Below are 22,632 nucleotides of genomic sequence, written 5' to 3' on the forward strand. Positions count from 1 at the left end.
TTTTTTTTTTTTTTTTTTTTTTTTTTTTGAGGATCTCACTTTGCTTTTCTTTATCTTTGTTTTAGTTTGGAGTGTTTGTTGTCAAGTCTTGCTATGTAGACCAGCTGTCCTCGAACTCATGAAGACTGTGCTGGGATTAAGGGCTTGCGCCATCATCACCTGGCTCTTCCCTGATTTTTAAAATTGTGAGTCTGGTCTCAACTTCTCCGTGTTGTAGAGGATGCTCCTCCTGCTTCCACCTCCTGTATATTGAGACTACAGGCATGCACACAACCATTTTCTCAACTGATCTACATCCTTAGTCCTCCTTTATCCCCCTCTTCCCCTCTTCTCTCCCTTCCCCTCTCCTCTCTCTCCTCCCTCTCCCTAATACCCCCTTCTTCTTATCCTCTCTCCGTTCTTTTGTAGTGTTTTGGACACAGAGTGTGTAGTAGTCAAGGTTCTCTAGGGTCACAGAATTTATGGGTAGTCTTTATATAGTAAGGGAATTTGTTGATGACTTACAGTCTGAGTCCAACTCCTAACAATGATCATCATCAGCTGTTAATAGAAGTCCAAGGATCTAGCAGTTGTTCACTACAACAAGGCAAGTAGGCAAAGAAGAGAGAGCGAGAGTAAATCTTCCTTCTTCCAATGTCCTTATGTAGGTCTCCAGCAGAAGGTATGGCTCAGATTAAAGGTGTGTACCATCACACCTTTAATCCCAGATTACCTGGAACTCAGAGATCTCATTGTCTTTTTTATTTTTTATTTTTTTGTTTTTTTCGAGACAGGGTTTCTGTGTAGCTCCAGCTGTCCTGAAACTCACTCTGTAGACCAGGCTGGCCTTGGATTCAGAAATCCGCCTGCCTCTGCCTCCCGAGTGCTGGGACTAGAGGAGTGCACCACCACTGCTCAGTGAGATCTCCCTGTCTTAATCTCTTGGGATTCATAACCTTAAGATCTCCATGCCAAGATCCAGGTCAGAAACTTGTATCTCTCAGCCCCCAGATTAGGATCACAGGTGAGCCTTCCAATTCTGGATTGTAGTTCATTCCAGGTATAGTCAAGTTGACAACCAGGAATAGCCACTACAGACTGGTTTTTTCCCTAATTATTATTATTTATATTTTATATGCGACTGTTTTGCATGTGTATGTATGTGTACCATATACATGCTTAGTGGCTGTAAAAGTCTGAAGAGAACATCACACACCCTGTAACTGGAGTTATGGTTGCCTGTGAACTACATTGTGAGTACTAGGAATCACACTTGGGTCCTTTGAAAGGGTGGTAACCTGTTTTTGTTATCCACTGAGGCCATCTCTTCATCCCAAGTCAGTTTAGCAGCTAAGGCTATGTGGAAAGTTATACTTCCCTGTGCCTGCCTCTTGAATGTACATGTACATGTACTCTGTGTGTGTGTGTGTGTGTGTGTGTGTGTGTGTGTGTGTGTGAATGTGTGTTTGTTACCAAGTCAAGGTGAAATGTCCATCTTGATTGCAGAGGATTCCACTGTCCATTAAAGCAGCAGGTGCCTGCTATTAGGTGCCAGCTGTGAGACAACATAGTGACAAACTCCCTGCCCTGTTAAGAGGCAATCTCCACCTAACCCAACTGGTTGGATTGCCACAGAGTTGGGGGTAAGGAGGTGATCAAATCACATGCTCCTTTCAGTAGCTGCACGGGTGAAGAATTTGCAGTCAGCTGGTATGAAAGACTGTTTTCAATTTATGAAAAGATTGGGGCAGGTGAGATGATTCAGCGGTTAAGAGCACCGACTGCTCTTCTGAAGGTCCTGAGTTCATATCCCGGCAGCCACATGGTGGTTCACAACCATCTGTAATGAGATCTGATGCCCTCTTCTGGAGTGTCTGAAGACAGCTACAGTGTGCTTACATATAATAAATAAATTAATTTTAAAAAACTATGAAAAGATGAGAACGAACCTTAGTCAGAAAGACAATTTAAAAATGTTACACAGGTTAGGGCTTGTTGGCGCAAACCTTTAATTCCTAGCTCTTGGGAAGCCAAGGCAGGCAGATGTTGTGAGGTTGAGGCCCACCTGGCCTAAAGAGTAAGTTCCAGGACAGCTGGCACTGCATTGTGAGACTCTTTGCAAGAAAAACAACGGACAAAAAACCTCCATGTGGGCTGGCAAGATGGCTCAGCGAGTAAGAGCACTGACTTCTCTTCCGAAGTGCCTGAGTTCAAATCCCAACAACCACATGAAGGCTTACAACCATTTGTTCAGCTACAGTGTACCCATATACATAAAATAAATAAATAAATCTTAAAAAAAAACTCCATGAAAATGATAAAAAATAAGAGGTAAGTAAAAAGCCCACAGTTGCCTGGGATTGTGGGAGAGGAGGGTGAGCTCTCTGAAGTACTGAAGGTTTTTCTTTTAAGTATTCAACTTATTTGTGTGTGTGTGTGTGTACTTGTGTATGTGTGTGATGTCAGATATGCTCTCCTGCCCTCCCATGGGTTCTGAGGATCAAACACTGTTCACCAGGCTTGCACACAGCAAGTACCTTTACCCACTGTGCCACGTCAGTGGCCAGTGGTCCCACCTAAGAGTTTGTTTAGTTGTGGCTGTCTCATGCAGTCCAGGCTTGACTGCACTAAGAACTCACTTGCAGTGACCCTCCTCTCTGCCTCTAAATACTTTCCTTTGTTTGAGAGTCTCACTGCAGCCCAGGCTGACCTAGAACTCTAGCCTCTGGTTTCAGTTTCTAGAGCCTTTTGGGATTACAGCTCTGAGCACCACACCCAGATTACTTTTTAAGATTGGAACAATGCTTGTGCGTTGGTATTTCAGATCTATTTTTGTTTTTTTTTTTTTAAATGTCCCACTTGTTTTCAAAAAGAAAACAAAGTTTACCATATTTTCATATGCATTGAATTAATTAAGAGAACTAAACTTCCTTTATAATGGTAGGTGGGCACGCACACCCATTGTTTCAAATCAGTAAACTTATAATTTTAAAAGGAAACACTGGGGAGGCAGGGGAATCCCTTTAACCTAGTATTCAGGAGGCAGAGGCAAGTGCATCCTGGTCTACATAGCAACTTCTAGGCCAGCGAGAGCTACAAAATGAGATCCTGATTCAAACCAAAAATTTTAAGTGAATTATTTTTTTAGTATTTATTTATTATTATACATAAGTACACTGTAGCTGTCTTCAGCTGCACCAGAAGAGGGCATCAGATCTCATGTGAGCCACCATGTGGTTGCTGGGATTTGAACTCAGGACCTTTGGTAGAACAGTCAGAGTGCTCTTACCCTCTGAGCCATCTCGCCAGCCCTTAAGAGAATTTTTTAATGTAAAACATAGCACAACTATTCACAACCAATAGCATTTTCTTAATAATGGAGAGAGGGGGTGGGGTTGGGGAGAAGCTATAGTTCTGGCTTTCCTGGAACTCATCTATAGACCAGCCTGGCCTGGAACTCAAACAGATCAGCCTGGCTCTGCTTTCTGAGTGCTGAGATTAAAGGCATAGGCATCCATGTGCTACTCAATGATAGATTTTTTTAAAAAAAAAATACCATTTAATTCTTCTAATGTTAACTTGTGTTGTTTGGTTTGCCCTACCAATAGATGGCACTTAATTCCCACAGCTTGTAAAGTTTTCTTTTCTTTTTTTTTTTAAATATTTATTTATTTATTTATTATATGCAAGTACACTGTAGCTGCCTTCCGACGCACCAGAAGAGGGCATCAGATCTCATTACGGGTGGTTATGAGCCACCATGTGGTTGCTGGGATTTGAACTTCGGACCTTCGGAAGAGCAGTCGGGTGCTCTTACCCACTGAGCCATCTCACCAACCCCGTAAAGTTTTCTTAAGATCACTAAAGAGCACTAAATTTATGCTCTGCTTTGGGGCTGAAAAGAGATTTAATGGTGGTCACAGGTCAGAACCCAGTCCCATCTTGTGCCTGTGTCTCTGCCTTCATCCCATTCTCAGAAGCAGAGGGCAAAGGGCAAACTGAACCATGGAGAAGGATTGAAGGATGAAGATTGAAGGATGAGATATACTTATTGAGCTCCCAGTATACTAAGCCCTAAATTGCATCAGTACATTGGCTCCATCATCTAGGTGTGGATTGATATCCTCAGTTCATGCTGAAACTAGGGGTCACACTTCAGATCGACAGCCCTAAAACCCTCAGGCCTCAGCTAGGGGACTCAGTAGTAATCGTTTACTTAGAGCCACAATTGCCCACAGGCACCTTGTTATTGTTCATCCTTGTATCACAAGAGCATCTAAAAACTCTATGGGGGTGAGTGAGAGAGCTGGAGAGATGGCTTTGTAATTAGGAATACTTGCTGCTCTTTCAGGGGACCTAGATTCAGTTAGCAGAACCCACATAGCAGATCCTGTAACTCTAGTTTCCAGGAGATCTGATGCCCTCTTCTGGCCACTGTGGGCACTGCATAAACATGGTGCACATGCATTCTGGCAAAATAGAAGAAACAAATTTTTGTTTTGTTTTGTTTTGTAGACAGGGTTTCTCTATGTAGTCCTGCCTGTCCTGGAACTCACTCTGTAGACCAGGCTGACCTCGAACTCAGAAATCTGCCTGCCTCTGCCTCCCAAGTGCTGGATTAAAGGCATGCGCCACCATACCTGGCTACAAGAAACAAATCTTAAAAGAAAAAAAAAAAAAAAACTGCTCTGGGGCTAGAGACGCAGCTCAATTGTGTGGGTTGTATGCCTGATCAGAGGCCTGATCAGAGCTGCGGTCACCAAAGAATTAATATCAACTCCTGCCACAAGTCCATGCAACCAGTGAACCTTCCCCAAAGTGGGAAACTTGCATTTTGCTTCACTTTAAAGGCATCCCCTCATCTCCTATATACACTCATATTGGCCAAGCATGAACATCCCAAGCTGCAATATTCTTGTCATTCCCAAACTTTATTCTGGGGAGTAGATCTTCATTGCCCGACCAAGGTACCTCATCTTGTGTGTACAAACTCAAAAGAGTGGCCACAAATGCCCAGGAAAGCTGTCAAGGGTGGGAAAGAGTTGTTGAAACCATACCATTCCAAGCCAGATGTGTGGATCACTCTTATAATCAAACACATGTGGTGATGGTAGTGGGGGATAAGGCAGGAGAATTATCAGGAGTTTGGTATGGACTACATATATTAAGACTTCTTGCCAGTCATGGTGGTGCAGCTTTTAATCCCAGGTCTTGGGAGGCAGAGGCAGGAGGATCTCTGGGAGTTTGAGGTCCGCCTGATTCACACACATTGAGTTTGGAAGCCTGGTCTATGTAGAGACTCCATCCCCAAAACCAAAACAAACAAACAAGAACAACAAAAGCAAAACCACCAACAAAAGGACTTGCCACACATTTATTTGAACACTGAAAATTCCCCTACATACACAGCAGTGTAATGATTTAAAGATTCATAGTGGTAGAACATTTGCCTAGCGTGCACAAAGTCCTACATTTAATCCCCAGTATCGTATTACTAATAAAGCCGCTCACCCACAGTGCAATAAGGCCAGTCGTCTGTAGACCAAACAAAGGTCAGGTGATAGATAAATCTGTTCTTGGTGGTCAGTTGTAACTTAGGTACCTTAGGACTAACAAATACGTTCCTTTACTATGTGTCAGCTTTACTGATTTTCAAGCACGATGTATGGTTGGTTGTTGGCTACTTATAAGTTTAAGCCTATCCCTTCTCACTGTTTGTGGTGGTCCTCAGCACCTAACAACACCATCTCTCTTTGCATTCCTCTCAGTGAGAATGTTTAGAATCTACACTGACACGGCCCTCTGAGCAGAACTGTAGCCTTCTTGGATAGATGGGACTGCTGGTGGGCAAAGTCTCTAGGGCTCAGAGCTGGAGATTAAGGTGGTGACTGCCAGTGGCTACTTGGGCCTGCCAAGCTGTAACATGGTTTATTCTGTTTACCCTATAGCCCGAAGCGGGGAACACCACACTGGTAACTTCTTTCCCTCCACCCATGAAGTAAACACCCTCAAGGGTTTCTCCATCTAGAAACGTCATCTCTCACTGTTAAATACACATGTCCCAAGGGACATCAACTCTTTAGGTCAACATTTCTGAGGTTGCCTGGGCTGCTCAACCAATCCCCCATCCCCACCCCACCCCCAACCCTGATATTTTCTAAAGGATTCATCTACACCAGAGGATTCTGTTCCCAAGAGCTAGAAGGAATCACTTGCCATATAAGTACCCAGTTAGGAGAACAGCCCTGCCTGATGAAGCTTGGGCTCTGACTCATATGGCCTGGTTGCCTCAAGGAAGACAGGGTGCGACGCTGAACCAGACTGTTCTATTGTGTTCTAGATGCTGCATCGCCTTGCTCAGCTCCTCTCTAAGCTGTTCTAGCCTCTTATGGTAGGAAGCACCCTGGGCACCATAAATCTCCCAAGGGGTAGAATACATCTCCAAGCTTAAATAGTTCAGCCTGGAGGTGTGGTGGAGCAGGCGCTCCAGAATAGCCACCGAGATGGGGTTCCTTAAGTAGTTGAACATGATAAGCTGAGCACATTGGCTCAGGGCAGGCAAGAGGACATCGAGCTGGGAGTCCATAATCATACAGTTCTCCAAGTCCAGGGTCTTCAGGGTGGCTGCAACTCTCTCCAGCAGGACTCGAAGGGGCTCAGGACTTATGTCGGTCAGAATGACACCACTCAGGTTCAGGTGTTTGAGCTGTCGGATGCCTGGACACTGGGACAGGGACTGCAAGTCTGATTCTGACATCTTGGAATCAGTAATAGAGAGGATCTCCAAGGGGACCTCCAGGCACCTAGGGAGAGACCAAGTAGTTAGCGGTTACAAGTAGTAGTGGTTAGGTTAGGGAGACCTGGGGTAGAGTGGATCGTCTTCTCTAAGGTCATCTGGCCACCTGATAAGCATCAATACCTAGTATGCTGCCTCTGAAGAGTCTGCTCACTCAGTTGTTGGTAAAGCCTCTCAGGACAGTTATGCAAGGCTCGTGTTTGCATGCACAATACAGCCTCGGTAATAGTTTCAGGATTTGGTATGGATCCCAGGTTGGGCCTTTCTTTCAGTCTCTGCTCCATTTTCTGTTCCCACATTTCCTTTAGACTGGAACAATTCTGGGTTAACAATTTTGAGATGGGTGGGTAGCCCTATCCCTCAACTGGGGGCCATGTCTATCTATTGGAGGTGGTTTCTTCCAGTTCCATCTCCATACTGTTGGACATTTTGGCTAAGGCTATCCTCAATGGGTCCTGGGGCCTCTCACATCCCAGGTCTCTGAGACTTTCTGCCCCCTAATACCCACTGCTGCATATTTCAATTTATTCTCCTGGCCCTCTGGGCATACCTCCTGTCTCTCTTCATATCTGATCCTGCTCCTCCTTTCCCCTCCCGTCTCCCCTCTCCTACCCAATTTCCTCCCTCCCTCTGCCTCCCCATGATTATTCCTCCTTTTAAGTGGGATTGAAGCATCTACACTTGGGCTTTCCTTCTGTCTTCCTATGGTCTGTGAGTTATACCATGGGTATTCTGAACTTTTTGTCTAATATCCACAGTGAGATACTTATAGCCGACCATTGAATAGAGGTCAGGGACCAATATGGAAGAGTTAGAAGAAAAGACTGAAGTAGCTGAAGGAGATTGCATCCCCATAGGAAGAACAACAGTGTCAATTAACCCAAACCCCTTAGAGCTCCCAGAGACTAAGCAAAGAACCAAGGAGCACACATACATGGGCTGGTTTGTGACCCCAGGCACATGTATAGCAGAGGACTGCCTTGTATGGTGTCAGAGGAAGAGGATGAGCTTAATCCTGTGGAAACTTGATGCCTCAGGGAAGAGGGATGCTGCGGGGTAAGGGGTGAGGTAGGGGTAGGTAGCTGGGTAGGGAAGCACCCTCTCAGAGGTGGTGGTGGAGTCGGGTGGGGGGGTTGGGTGAGGAAAACTTGGGGAGGGAAGGACCTGGAAGAGAGCCAACTTTTGGAATGCACATAAATAATGTAATTTAATAATAATAATAATAGAGTCTGCTCACTGAAGTTACCCATTCAAAGTTGAGGCATGATATTATCACTGTAGGACTGGCTTAGCCCACAGCCTTGCATCTCCTTTCCCCACTGTCAATACAGACAGCCCTAGCCCAGGTAACATCATTAAATTGCTCCAACAAGAAAAAGGCTTTGCTGTGGTCTTTGGGGAATGCTCACCATCCTCCCTCACCTGAACAACTGGTCCATTTGACCTTTGAGGAAGTCGATGGAGTCCAGGGAGAGGTCCTGGAGGTACTGCAGGTTGGAAAACTGAGAGGTGAACTGGCTGACCAGCTGCTTCTCCTCCTCTGGGGTAATAGAGGCAGGCACATGAATGTGAGAGAGAATGATCGAGAGAAGATTTTTCATTCGGCCCAGGTAAGGAGCAAAGATGGCCAGAGTAGACAGCTTCCAGGTACAACATACTTCCACTTCCTCCACATAGTCCAGGTCTAGCATTTCCAGAATCTTCACAATGTTCTGGATAGCTACTGTGTTGATCTTCAGCTTCTTACAGCCAAGCTGCAACAAAGCTTTTCTCTCTTTCGCCCACAGGAAGACATAGGACAGGCATGTATCCAAGGCTCTTGGTTTGAGGTACAGGTCTATAAACACTTTCAATGAGTTTTGCTTGGCTTCTATCTTTGGACCTCTCTTTTGTATTTTTCTCCTACACTTGACCCCTGGAGCGCAAGATGTTGTCGTATCTCCAGCCCATACGGTCCAGAAGTCCTTGTGCAAAGCCCGCAAATCCAGAACTTGCAGTTTGTAATTCCTGTGGGAGAAAGTAGAAGTCTTAGACTTAAGACAGGAATTTATCCTTCCCCATTACACTTTGTTCCCATTTTTAAAAAAAAATATGGTTTCATTCTTACTACAAAGGCAAGACTGGTATCAAAACACAGTCCCACTACTTCAAAGTTAGAGGCCTGAAATAACAGGCTAGCACTACCAATCCAGATCTGCAAGGACTCCTTATTCCCAACATCACTTTCCTCCTTCTATGCTCCTTCTATTTATGCTGATGTTCTTCATCCCTGCCTCTTGAATCCAGTTTGGTCCCATTACTAGTGCCTATGGGAAAAGACAGAGGCAGGCACCTTCAGCCATAGATAGCTGTGTCTGTCCTAAATGGCCTTAAACACTCAAATCCTTTCCCTAGATGCTCAGCAATGGTCCAATGGCCTGTGAAATCCTCATCACTGAGACCAACATAAGCTTCTAACCTTCCTTCCATTCTCTATTCTTTCTCTACCCTAGACTACCAGGCCTCCCTTCAGAGTCCTTGGGTCTCCCTCACCTGGGGTGAGTATTCTGGTCAAGCAGTGCATCAATCCCATCCAGTACGGTTTGTAAGATATCCAGGTACGGTGTCTTCATCTTCATCAGACCACCCAGTGGGAGACAGGGAAAAGGCCAGACCTGCACCATCTTCCTCAGGATGTTAAGTCGTTTGTGGGTGAAGGCATCTTTGAAGAGTGGTGGGAGGAGCTCCATGGGCAGGTCCTGCAGAGCAGAGATGGCCAAGGCCTCATCCCTCAGCAGGCTTTGCATTGCAAGCTGTAGGAGTGTGGGTGTGACATGCAAGCTCATCTTCACAGATCTGTAGGGAGATTGATGATCCTGAGAAAATGCCCAAGAAAAAAACACATTTTAGGGTCAAGGATTAAGAAGTCCTTCTCAGCCGGGCGTGGTGGCGCACACCTTTAATCCCAGCACTCAGGAGGCAGAGGCAGGCGGATTTCTGAGTTCGAGGCCAGCCTGGTCTACAAAGTGAGTGCCAGGACAGCCAGGGCTACACAGAGAAACCCTGTCTCAAAAAAAAACAAAAAAAAAGAAGTCCTTCTCAATCAAAAAACAAACTTAGAGCCACAGCCACTGATCTGCCTTGGATTCTCTTCACCCACCCACTCCCAGACAGGATCCCATTACATCGTGCCCTCTCACCTTGAAATATGCTCCAAGGAAGCAGAAAGTGTACTGTGCTTCCACCCATGGCCCTAGAACAAGGACTGAGAATGTCCTGTGGACCCACACAGTCACATTCTCAGTTCTTCCAGTGCACTTGGCTGGGAACAATTTAGAAGGCTGTAAGATGATTGCTATTTTTTTCCATGGGGGCTGGGTGTCAGTCCCAGGACAGCTAAGACTATACAGAGAAAGCCTGTCTTTAAAAACAAAACAAAACCAACAACAAATCTTAGACTGTGCAGACCTGTTCTCCTAGCCTACAGCTGGGTGTAAACAGCAACAGGCTCGCCCCTCCCCCCGCATCCCTCTTCCCTAGGGGTACACAGCCTCACAGCCTCACAAGGCTCAGTATTGGGTGGTGTGAGATAAGACAAGGATCTGGGAGCTGGTGGAGTGGGTAGGGAATGAGAGGAGGAAGGGAAAGTGGAAACTATACTTGGATGATTTCGGTTATGTTTTTAAAAAGGAGAGAGGCCATGTTTTTGGAAGCTTTGGAAACTTTGGGAAAACTTTGTTTTTGAAAGCTTTGGTATAAGAGGCCAAATCTTTTTCCAATGTCTCTGTGACTTTAGCCAGATCACTCAACCCTTCCCCATCTGTAAATGTGGGTCATAACTGCACCCTGGCCGTTGATGTTTGGAAAGTGGTACTAAATCCCTCATCTTGGATTGAGGGATTTGGTGAGGCTGAAGGCCAGTTTATCTACCCAGGGTCATAGGACTCCTTTGGAGCACAGGACAAAAAGTAGCAGAGCCTAGTAGCCCATGACTGTAGTCCCAGCTCAAAGGAAAGTAGTGGCAGGGCAATCAAGTATTCAAGGTCAGCCTCAGCTGCACTTAGAGTTTCAGGACAGCCTGGTCTACTTGAGATCCTCTCTAGCTCCCTCTTGCCCCATAAGGGGGACACAAAGAAAGGGAAAACTTTGCTTAACTCCTGAAGAATATTCATGCCATCCCTCTAATCCTGTGGTGCCCATATTTGCATATTAGACAGCATCAAGTAGCATCTATGCTCCCAAACTGTCTGTCTGTCTTCCTTCCTTCCTTCTTTCCTTCCTTTCTCTTCCTTTGCCTTAATTCCTTTTACATGAGAATAGGAAGTACTAGTTTTCAAGTATAATTTGACTTTTGGTTTTTTTTTACCCCACTCCCACCACATTGCCTGGCTCCACCCCCACCCTGCTCCCACACCAGTTCCCTTCTATACCCTCCTTTGCATTTCCATGTCTCAGAATCTGTTGCTCACCTGCCTGCTTCCACCCCTTTTCTCTTCTTAGGGTCTCCTATCCAGTTTCATAACCAAACAAAGAGGATGTTTTCCATCCTGGCTGTGACTCTTTTACTTTGTTCTGTTTGGGTTAGACATTGCAGGAATATCATAGCTACACACGTTTACAAGGAGATACAGAAAGCTACCTTGAAATATTATTAAAACTAGCTTGAAAACACAGGAACTGCACATGAAGACCAACAGTCCACTCATCTGGACCCTTGGGACTCTTAAGAGTCTTAACCACCAACCAAAGAACATACAGGGGCTGGGGCTAGGCCTCCCTGCACATAACTAGCAGATGTGCAGCTTGACCTTCAGGTGAGTCCTGAACAAATGGAGCAAGGGCTATCCTAAAAGTTGTTGCCTATGTATGAGATAGGTTCTCAGTGGGGGGTACTTGAAGTACCAGGGTGGGAGTGATGCCTAGGGGGGACCCATCTGCTCAGAAGAGAAGGGGAGGGGGGGTGATGGGGAAGACTATCAGAGGGGTACCCGGAGAGGGGCAGTGAGCAAGATGTAAAGTGAATACGTAAAAACCAAACACTGAAAATTCTTCCAGAAGTCCTGAGTTCAATTCCCAGCAACCACAATAGGGCTCATAACCATCTGTAACTCTAGTCTTAGGGGGTCTTGACACCCTCTTCTTCCTTCTGTACCTTAGGAATTTTAATGATTTTTTGATAATCTCACATTGACCATCTTTTTAAAAAAAGATTTATTTTTTGTATATGAGTATACTGTAGCTGTCTTCAGGCACACCAGAAGAAGGCATCAGATCCCATTACAGATGGTTGTGAGCCACCATGTGGTTGGTGGGAATTGAACTCAGGACCTCTGGAAGAGCAGTAAGCACTGAGCCATCTCTCCAGCCTGACCATCTTTTGAAAATGTATTTTTTTCCCCTTTTCTCCACATAGACCATCTTTAAGCTGCGTCTTCCACTACGTCTTGGTCTTGCATGACCTACTTCTGCATTAAACTAAAATTCTCTGGCACTGTCATACCCTCATCTTTCCTTTTCTATTCTGGAAAAAATAAAGCCATGTTTTTTTATTCTACTATACAAAGAAAGTCCTTCCTTATTAAAATGATGACTGTTTTAAGGTTACAAGAAATATATTCTCATCCTTAGATGTTCCTTAATATTTCTGTGCCCTTAAGGGAAAAAGGTCAAGTAACATATAAAGGCAGACCTATCAGAGTTATATCAGACTTCTCACTAGAGACGATGAAAGCTAGAAGATCCTAGGCAGATGTCATACAGACCCTAAGAGAACACAAATGCCATCCCAGGCTACTATACCCAACAAAACTGTCAATCACCATAGATGGAGAAAACAAGATATTCCATGAAAAAATCAAATGTACACAATATCTTTTCACAAATCCAACCCTACAAAGGATCATAGATGAAAAACACCAACACAAGGAAGGAAACTACACCCTAGAAGAAGCAAGAAAGTAATCTTTGTAACAAACCCACACAAACATAATTCCACCTCTAACAAGAAAATTAACAGGAAGTAACCATCACTTTTTCTTAATATTTCTTAATATGAAAATTATTACCAACAAACCCTAATTGACGTTCAAAAATATGAGGAAATAGAAACTTGTCAGCTGTCTTCCCGTGGTCTAATTTGGTAATGGGAGAAATAGGTCCAATATTGTACAATCCATATACACTTTCTGCTTGTTTGTACATGACAGGGTCTTGCTGGGTACCATATAATGGTCTTGACATCATGCTTCTCCTATCTCAGCCTCTCTATTAGTAGGAGTGTTTATTTGCTGTTTTTACAATATACTATGGTTTTCAGAACAGCTTAAATATTCCAAAATTTTTATACAGCCAAAAGAAATGTAGGCTATTAATTTGGGAGGTGGCTTGTAAGAGAATAGCAAAGAGTGAGACTGAAGGCTTTGCTTGATATTCATAATTATTATATCAATTTTGAAGAAGAGGACTTTATAAGTTACTCTTATTCTGATGAATGCATTTCAAAACCATCACAGCCAATGAACCAGAATCTTACCCTCACCTAACATCTGTGCCTCCCTCCAAGAAGAACCATTGTTCATTGAAACAGTTGATGAATGACTTCATGGATAGATTATCTTAATACACACATCATTTCTTAAATGAATGTAACCTGTTCCCTGCCAGCTAAGAATGACGACAATCACTCAAGTCAAATAGCTTTGACTGTAGCAGGAACTCTGTATCCAAATATCGTGCCTACAATTCATTCCTTGGGCAGCAGAATTATCAACTCTTAGCTTATCACTATGGAGGTAAAATCCTTTGGTGATGTGAGGAACATTCAAGTACAGCCTTATTACAATGAACTCCAATGTCCAAAAACTGTTCTTATTCTGTGTTTGTACAAGATTTTAAGCCCTACTAAAAACAAAGAGACTTTATCTGTTTATGTTCATTAAAAAAACTAACAGTGATATATTATTTTAAAATATCATACAGTTAATATATTTGGAGTTATTTAAAATTTATATTGAGAAAAATGAATGTATTTTCAGTATTGCTGTAGACAAACATCTATATAAGACTGTTCAATTGATTGTTGTTTTATATCGAACTTTTATAATACTCGTTTTTATTGTTACAATATTTTATAAATTTAAAGAATATGATAAAAAATGAAAGGTATTGCAGATTTTGAAGGGGGGGTCTCTGGGAGGAGTTGGGGTACAAAGGGGAAAGAAGAATGTGATGTAAGTCTATTTATTCAAAATATATTTTTAAATGTTAACAAATTCAGAAAAAAATTTTTTTTTCTCTGCCCTGCTTACTGATTCCTGTTTGGTTTCAGCTGCAAGGGGCTGAGGTACATATTTTACATACCAAAGCAGACCTGGCCTCTAGGTTCTCCCAAGCATCACTCAGTCCCTACCTGGCATCCCCCACCCCTAATCCTGAACTTTCCAGCCCAGGAGCCTGGCTGCCCTTCCCCCAGGGCCTCTTCCATGTATAATCCAGACAATTCCNCCCCCCCCCCACATCCCCCCCCCCCCCCCCCCCCCCCCCCACACACACTCCTTTTTCCTTTTCTTTAAGCATGCATTTTCCCTTTTATTCTTTCTCCTCTCATTTGTCTCCCTCCCCATAGTGGCTTCCCCAGCTTCTTTCCTTGGGGCTAGTAAACTTGCCCACCAGAGAGTAGTTTCCTTAATAAACTTGCATTCATATATATATATTTTTTTAATCTGACTTGAATGGGCTCATTTCACTGGCAGAGAAATAAATTATCAATCCCTTTCATTTTACTTCCTTTCTTGAGAAAGGGTCACATTTTTACTGGGAGTCACTGTGAGAGAGGATAGAGTCTCTTACAGCACAGGCTAGCCTTGAATTTTAATGTAGCCAAGGAAGACTTTGAACTTCTGATCCCTCCCATCTGAATGTTGATATTTGAGGCAAGTATTAACAAACCCTGTTTATGCTATACTTATGCACAACAGGCAAGCAGTACACCAACTGTGAGCTACATCCACAGCCCTTCATTTCCTTTTTATTGTCACTGGACAGAGCGACACAACAAACTTACTAATTTATTAAAAGACAATTGAATCTAATTGCATGCATAATATAAAGTAACAAATAAGATTCCCCTCTCTGCATAGGATAAAGCTATAGTTATTGTTTGCTGTAATCCTAAAGGGATTTTACTCCCACTTAAACCAAAAAGAAAAAGAAAAAAAGACTCAGTGGGCAAAATCAGCCAAAGGGCAAAACTGAAGACCTGAGTGAGATCCCAGAGTCCACAAAAAGTCAGATGTAACTATAACACACACACACACACACAAAGTGTAAGGTTCTTTTTACATATTTCCTTTCCATATCTCACAAAGCTTGTGAGTAAAGGAATACGACATTGCCTTAAAGAATTGGCCAAGATAACAACTTTCTGTGCCCTTGTTCAGTAGAAGATCTTGTAGAATCACGAAGGTGAAGAAAATACAGAGTCACGACATCTTTATGAATTAAGTCTGCAGTTGCAGAGATAATGCCAAAGGTATCTGTTTCCCTGAAGAAGCAGGGCGACTACGGCAGCTATATTATCCCAGGAGAGCAGGAGAAAGAGAAAGAGCTCAGCAGTTAAGAGCCCTGCCTACTGAGGCTGGGTTCAGTTCACAGCACCTGCATAGTGGCTCACAACCACTGCTACTCCAGCTCCAGGGGTTGACACCCTCTTCTACTTTCTTTTTTCTTTTTTTCTTTTTTTTAAAGATTTATTTATTATTATATCTAAGTACACTGTAGCTGTCTTCAGACATACAAGAGGGCATCAGATTTATTTATGGATGGTTGTGAGCCACTATGTGGTTGCTGGGATTTGAACTTGGGACCTTCAGAAGTGCAGTCAGTGCTCTTAACTGCTGAGCCATCTCTTCAGCCCCCTCTTCTACTTTCTGCAGGCAGCAAGCATGCGTGCATATAAGTAAAATCTTTGAAAGAGAAGCCATAGAGCATAGCACATAGGAACCCTAATTCTGAAACTAACAGAGATTTGCTATTTGAATATATTTAGGAATTTCAAGGTTGAATTAAGTTTTGTTTTTTTTTTTTTAATCACTGTTTTATATCCTAACTAAAAACAACAACACCACTTGGAATGTATTCTTAAGTAGGCATAAGGTTTTTAAAAAACCACATTTCTTAGACTCTTTTTGTTTGTTTTGAGATAAGATCTCAGTTTGTTGTCCTGTCTGTCTTTCAACTTACAAAGCTATATCTTTTGACTCTGTCTCCTGGGTGCTGGGATTTAAAAGTATTCACCACCACTCCCAGCCTCCCAAGGTTCTTTTAAACCAAGGGCAGGAAAAGCTGTAAACCTGGAGCAAAACAGCAAAACTGGAAAGTGTTAAGTGACAGTGATAGAGTTGGGAGGCAGGAAAGATAAAGTTGAAGCCACAGCCATCATTTAAAGTCATGTGCCTGTCTCCTGAGTGCTGAGATTAAAGGCATGGACTGCTACACCTGGTTCTTTAAAACACTCTTAAAATTCTTCTTATTATTATTAATTATTATCATCATCATTATTATTACTAATACTATTATTATAACTTCTCTTGGGTTCCAGGCTGGCATTGAACTCAACCATGTAGCCAAGGGTGATCCTGAACTTCTGGTCCTCCTGCCTCTACCTCCCAGTTGCTAAAATGACAGGCATGTGCAGCCATGCTGGTTTTATGTGGTGCTGGGGATCAAGCCTAGGGCTTGTATATGCTAGGCAAGTACTATATCACCTGAGCCAGGATTTTCCTGGCGGTGAGCAGGACAACTGATTAACTGTCACTTACCAGAGTCCCACCAGAATATGTAACCATAATGCTCAGGCTAGTGACGCCACTCTTCAATGAGCAAAGCCAGGAACTGAGTCCTCCGGTTATGTTTTATGCAGAAAGCCATCACGTTGCAAAGGTAGAGGGTAAATGCTCCCAGTAAGACGATGTAAATCACGCAAATTAACCTCATTCATCATCAGCCAACAGTGGGTGTGTGGAGGAAACAAGCGGTCCATCATTTCATTTGATCAGGTGCTCAGCCACATTTCTGAGACCAGTAGTATCCGCATCTCCTTCCCATTGTAGGTATTCTGTCTAAACTCCACCCCCACAGTTCCTGGTACCAGACAGGCTTGGCTCAGTATAAAAGGGGCTGTTTGGCCCCTCCTCTCTCTCTTACCCTATTACATTCTTGCCTTTCTCTTGCCTCTTGCCCCCTTACTCCCAATTCCCTTTCCCCCTCTCTCCACGTGGCCATAGCCGGCCCCCATTTCTCTACTCTCTCCTTCTCTCTGCCTTTCTCTGCCTCTGTTACCCTCTTAACTCTCCTCCCCATGCCCTAAATAAACTCTATTCTATACTATACCGGTGTGTGTCTGGTCGGTCCCTCAGGGGTAAGGGATGCCTTGGCATGGGCCTCGCCAGAACACTTTTTTTTCCCTTAATATTATTATTATTATACAGAAGTACGCTGTAGCTGACGCCAGAAGAGGGAGTCAGATCTCATTACCGGTGGTTGTGAGCCATCATGTGGTTGCTAGGATTTGAACTCAGGACCTTCGGAAGAACAGTCAGTGCTCTCACCTGGTGAGTCATCTCGCCAGCCCCCAGAACATATTCTTACAGCTCTTTCTCTTTTTATGATCACAACATTGGTGCCCTGTGACTCGGATCCAGAGACTCTGCAGGTTTGTGTCCCATCTCAGCTATAACCACGCTCGCTAGCCCAGATCTGGTAAGCCCCCATTCCCACTGGTCAGAGTGACCACGTGCATGGTCCCAAAGAAGATTTCTTGAGCTCAGAGCTACCCCGGTGCTTTCCCTTGGGTGAGATTTTTTTTCCCTCTCCTCTTTCTCGGGGCTGAGAATTCCAGGCCAGGTCTGGAAAACTGCTCTGACTCAGAAGCACCAGCACTGAGCAGTACAGTTCTTTTCTCGCGGCTGAGAATTCCAGACAGGGTCTGGAAGCCTCCCCCCCCCCTTTCCCCCCACGTGTCTCGCCCTTGGCTCAGTTGGCTATCGCTTAGACTTTCCCCTTCCCCCTCTCTTGTCTGCAGCCTGCTGCTCCAGCTGCTTTGCCTGTAGAGCAAGTTTGGCTCCACCCCTGCCACGGACCCTGCTTGCTGCCGTCCCCCTCTGCACCTCTGCTCTACTCTGGCTGCGGGAGGGGTGGGTCTGACTCTGAAAAGCTGCCTTCCCGTCTCTTTCTCTCTCTGCTTCTCTGCCTTGGGTGGGGTGCGCCACAAGCCCGTTGCCAAGAAACTTTGGGCCCTTACTTTTCCCCGCCCACCTAGAACTCTCAGCTGCTACCAGGAAGTCCAGGCCTGGGCGGTGCCACCATGTGGTCTATGCAGTCAAAGAGGCCCAAGTGCTTACCTATCCATGCTGCCTGCGTGCTCAGTTTACTTCACAGGCTTAAATCTGCCTGTACAAACTCGTTTTCTGTCACGACAATGTTATGCTACAGCTGCCAGTTCTCTTATACTGGTTCTAGCCATATGCTTCTTTGCTAAAGTTACCTAAGATTTTCATTTCTATCCTGTCTCAATATGATTTTTACTACTATCACTGAATTCTATTCAGTTATAACCAATCTACATAGTGCTCAATCTTGTCAGAAGTTTGTTAACTATTAAGATTATGGCAGACAGAATTCCCAAAAGCCTCTAAAGTTTCTCCCACAAGGTCTCAGAAGAAGGGGATGTAGCTACAGGATGCCACCTGGGTTGTGATATGACAATCACTGAAATAAAATACACAGTGGACAAAACTGGATACTCTGAGTCAAATGACTTATCTAAAATAAAGGTAAGCCATTTCTCATGTCACACGTACCCATTCCACAGAGAAAAAGCCCTGTGTCTTCTGTGCTTGAAAGCCAGACTGATCGCCCAAGTTGCCATTGAGACCATAGAGATCACAGAGAACCGTTGGCTAGTGGACTCTGTCATTTTTAAAATAATATATAACTGGTATATATCTGCTAGATTTTTGTTTATTTCTCAGACTTCTGGCTACATTGACAGCTAGAAGAAAGCTTTCACAGATATAGTCTGTTATCTCCTTACCTAAACTCTGTTTCCATTAATTAAATGCTTCATATTTCCTTTTTCTATGCCACTGCTCTAATCTTATCTGAGTTCCTATAAATTTGCCTAAGTAATAAAACATTCCACTATACGATCCAACTTTTTAATCTTGTTCCTTCTGCTCCACAAAAGGCTCATCTTAAAGACTGTTCATGTTGTTATCTCTTTTATAAACATAAGCTACAGGAAATCCACTCAGCTCCCTCTCATGGACCAAATAGACTCCATCCAGATGCCCAAAGTTCCCACTTGCTACCTATTCCAAAGGGTGGGATTCCTATGGGTTTCAAATGTACATCTTAAGAAAAGATTTTCTTTCTCCCAAATGTACTTAATCTTTTTCTCTACCTATAATAATGTGTTCCAACATCCCAAATCCAGGTTTTGCTACATCCAGGACAGCTCCAGAGAAGCCACTTCCAGAGACTCCAATATCTCCTCTCACAGACATACGCTCCTACTGGACCTCTTCCTTCTGACATATCCTCCGATGGCTCCACAGGCCCTCAACAGCAAGGACAGCCAACATCCCCCATCCTTCCAGGTTCCCCAGAGACACCGTTGCCCCAATGTCAGCAGGAAGCAGCCAGATATCACAACGACCTTATTCCTACTTCGTCATCACCTCTTTCTAATTTTTCCTTTTTTAAAAAAAGCCAAAATGGAGTAATGTTGGTAGTCTGTCTAAACTCCACCCCCACAGTTCCTTTCAGCACTAGGTATGCTCCTCCTCCCTGCAGTTACCAGGCAACAGCCAGGTGGGCTTGTGCCAGTATAAAGGGGGCTGCTTGGCCCCGCCTTTCTCTTGTTCCCTCCCCCCCCCGCCCCCCCCGCCATGTGACCATGGCCAGCCTCTACACCTCTACTCTCTCCTTCTCTCTGCCTTTCTCTGCCTTTGCTACTCTCTTAACTCCCCTCCCCATGTACTCCCTTGCTCCACACCCCACCAGACCATATCTTAATAGCTCTTGCTCTTTTTATGATCACAACACACATCACTTGTATCTTTTTGTTTGTTTGCTTGTTTTGTTTGTTTTGTTGTTGTTGTTGTTTTCGAGACAGGGTTTCTCTGTGTAACCCTGGCTGTCCTGGAACTCACTCTGCAGACCAGGCTAGCCTCGAACTCGCCTGCCTCTGCCTCCCAAGTGCTGAGACTAAAGGCATTCACCACCACACCTGGCTCACAAATATATATATATATATATATATATATATATATATATATATATATATATTTTAAGGTTAGAGCCTCCTTATGGTGCCTTGGCCTGGAGGCCTGGAGCTCTCTCTACAGATCAGGCTGGTCCTAGACTTATGGAATCCACATGCTTCTGTCTCCTGAGTGCTGGAATTAAAAGTTCAGACCACTACACCTGGTTCTTTACAACCTTAAATAAAATAACAAAATAATAATAATTTTGTGTTTTGGTTTTGAGACAGGGTTTCTCTGTGTAGTCCTGGCTGTCCTAAAAACAGGCATCTTGGTTCATGTGTGTAATTTTAGCAATTGGGAGGTAGAGACTGGTCATCCCTTGGCTACATGGTGAATTTGAGGCCAGCCTGGAACCCAAGAGATCTTATCTTAAAAATTATGATGATGGGGGAGGGAAAAAGGAGGAGATGATGTATGAAACCCAGGGCTTGTGTATGTAGGCAGGTGCTGCACTGAACCACCTCCCCTCCTGGCTCCTTTCACCTTTTTTTAGAGCACATTCCTTCTTTTTATACTGAAGTTGCTACATGTTGCTACAAGGGTAATTCTAGCACTCCAGTCTCAGAAAGGCTGAGTTTGAGCCAAGTTGGTTACATAGTCAGAACTGCCTCAAAACAAAAACTGGCTAGAACCAGTTCCAGAGGCTCTGCTGCCCCCTTCCTGTCCTCTGCAAACACCAGGCACTCACAGGGTAGATAGGCGTATGTAGGCAAAACACTCAATACATAAAAAGTTAAAAAAAAAAGATAAATGTAAAACAAACTTTATGTCATGCCAGCCTCATGCAGACTACATGGATTGCAACAGGAAGTCATGCCAGCTGGTTGTGGAAACAACTTTAACTCCAGCACTCAGGAGGCTAGGAGGATTTCTATGAGTTTGAACTCAGCCTGGTCTATAATATGAAGTTCCAGGACAACCAGAACTACATAGAAGAGTGATCCTGTATCAAAAGGCAGGAAGAAAGGAAAGACAGAAAGAAGATGGATGTTGGGAAGGTGACACACCCTGAATCATGACACTTAGTGAGAACGGCATATGGATCTCTATGAGGTCACTCCCAGCCTGGTCAACAATGAGTTCCAGTACAGCCAGGGCTACTTAATGAGAACCTGTCTCAATAAGTAAGCAAATAAGTAAACACACAACAGAACCCCGGAAGCCCGGAAGTGCTGAGCAATGTTATACACACCATTAATCTCAGCAGAGGCAGGCCGATCTCTGAGCAACCAGCGATACATAGTGACACCCTGTCTCAAAAACAAACAAACAAAAAACAACCAACCAAAGGAGTTGGGCAAGTGCCTGGCTTACACCAATCCTTTAGGTTTGTGTAAATGCCTTCTGTGAAGCGTGCTTGAGGTTCGTGGCCCGTTTTTCAGGATGCACACCGATCCTTAAGCTACTCCGGACCGTTCCTGAACTGCTAGAGACATAAGGTCTGTTTACTATGACACCTGTATTACTCTGGAGAGTCATGACTGCCTGTGGATGGTCATAAATACCTGCAATGAAGTCTCTGCTGAACTCCGGAGGCCAGAGATCTACTGAAGTGGCCGTAAGAATATCTTCCGAAGAACTGAATTCCCTGACCAGGGCAGACTAAGACTCCTCCTCTTTCTAGCCCCTCCCCTTTCCCCCTGCCTTCCCTCATTCCGTAAAAATGCGGCTGGTCTGTGCATGGCTGTTTGCTACTGTTTCTAACCCCAAGGCTTTCCAGACTTAAGGGTCAATTCAAAGACGCCACGGTTTTAAAGTGTCTAGTTGTAACTATCCTCTGAAGAAAACTAAGGCCTCTCACTCAGTTGAAAGGAACAGAAGCAGACAAACTCCAAGTCCTGGTGTCATGGGTTATTGCAGGAGCAACACAAGTTTTACTTTTTAATTTTTATTTTGTTTTGAGATAGGGTCTCTTACAGCCTAGACTTGGCCTCTAATTCACCTCTAATTCTGCTTTCATCAAAAAAAATGAAATGCTGGAATCACAGGTGTGTGCCATTTTGACACAGTGATTCACACAGAATTGAATTCACGTGTGAGGGAGGTCTCTGCAAACAGCCGTGCTAGCAGAGTGTGGATCAAAGGTCCTTGAGAGGCCAGAAGAAAGTCTAGTTCAACAAGGCTCGGTTCAAACTTTGACACCTGGTAGTTTATTTATTTTACGTATATTTAAGTACAGCACAGTTGCTCGTGGTGGGGGAAGAAGCTAATTGGTGATAATTAGCACAATCCTGTGTGCACAATAATAAAGCACGGTGGCGAACGCCTTTAATCCCAGCACTTGGGAGGCAGAGGCAGGCGGATTTCTGAGTTCGAGGCTAGCCTGGTCTACAAAGTGAGTTCCAGGACAGCCAGGGCTACACAGAGAAACCCTATCTCGAAAAACCAAACTAAACAAACAAAAGCTCGACTGCATTGAAATTCTTTTTAAAGTACCTTTGACATAATCCATAAAGAGGAGTATTGGAGACCGACTATGTGTGACATCATTGTAAGGGTGGAGGATCTGGTGTGGTCTAGTGCAAAGATCATCAGGGTATTGCTAACCACCTC

General features: G+C 44.0%; 1 protein-coding gene across 5 annotated transcripts; it reads right to left on the reverse strand.

Moving 5' to 3' along the window:
• Nucleotides 1–5,345: 5,345 nt before the first annotated feature.
• Pramef12 (PRAME family member 12) lies at nucleotides 5,346–21,688 on the reverse strand. 5 transcript variants are annotated; one of them, XM_021160729.1, is made up of 4 exons: nucleotides 21,585–21,688; nucleotides 9,308–9,630; nucleotides 8,198–8,782; nucleotides 5,346–6,782 (listed from the first exon to the last, which is right to left on the reverse strand). In XM_021160729.1, the coding sequence occupies exons 2-4, from the start codon at nucleotides 9,598–9,600 to the stop codon at nucleotides 6,269–6,271; spliced, it is 1,392 nt and encodes a 463-aa protein (XP_021016388.1). In that variant the 5' UTR covers nucleotides 9,601–9,630; nucleotides 21,585–21,688; the 3' UTR covers nucleotides 5,346–6,268. The 5 variants fall into 5 exon arrangements, with proteins under 5 accessions (XP_021016388.1, XP_021016389.1, XP_021016390.1 ...); XM_021160730.1 differs by lacking the exon at nucleotides 21,585–21,688 and adding an exon at nucleotides 19,215–19,275 and having other exon boundaries at nucleotides 5,436–6,782; XM_021160731.1 differs by lacking the exon at nucleotides 21,585–21,688 and adding an exon at nucleotides 18,154–18,216 and having other exon boundaries at nucleotides 5,436–6,782.
• Between the last annotated feature and the right edge of the window lie 944 nt (nucleotides 21,689–22,632).

This window comes from Mus caroli, chromosome 4 (genome assembly GCF_900094665.2).
Source record: "Mus caroli chromosome 4, CAROLI_EIJ_v1.1, whole genome shotgun sequence".
Taxonomy (NCBI): Eukaryota; Metazoa; Chordata; class Mammalia; order Rodentia; family Muridae; genus Mus; species Mus caroli.

What these genes read in the sequence shown, in the direction of transcription:
- Pramef12 (XM_021160727.1), bottom strand. Translation starts at nt 16,599, where the DNA reads ATGGTTACATATTCTGGTGGGACTCTG. An exon ending in CATATTCTGGTGGGACTCTG is followed by an intron (nt 9,631 to 16,572) that starts GTAAGTGACAGT and finishes GCATTTTCTCAG; the next exon opens with GATCATCAATCTCCCTACAG. An exon ending in CAAATGGACCAGTTGTTCAG is followed by an intron (nt 6,783 to 8,197) that starts GTGAGGGAGGAT and finishes GTCTCTCCCTAG; the next exon opens with GTGCCTGGAGGTCCCCTTGG.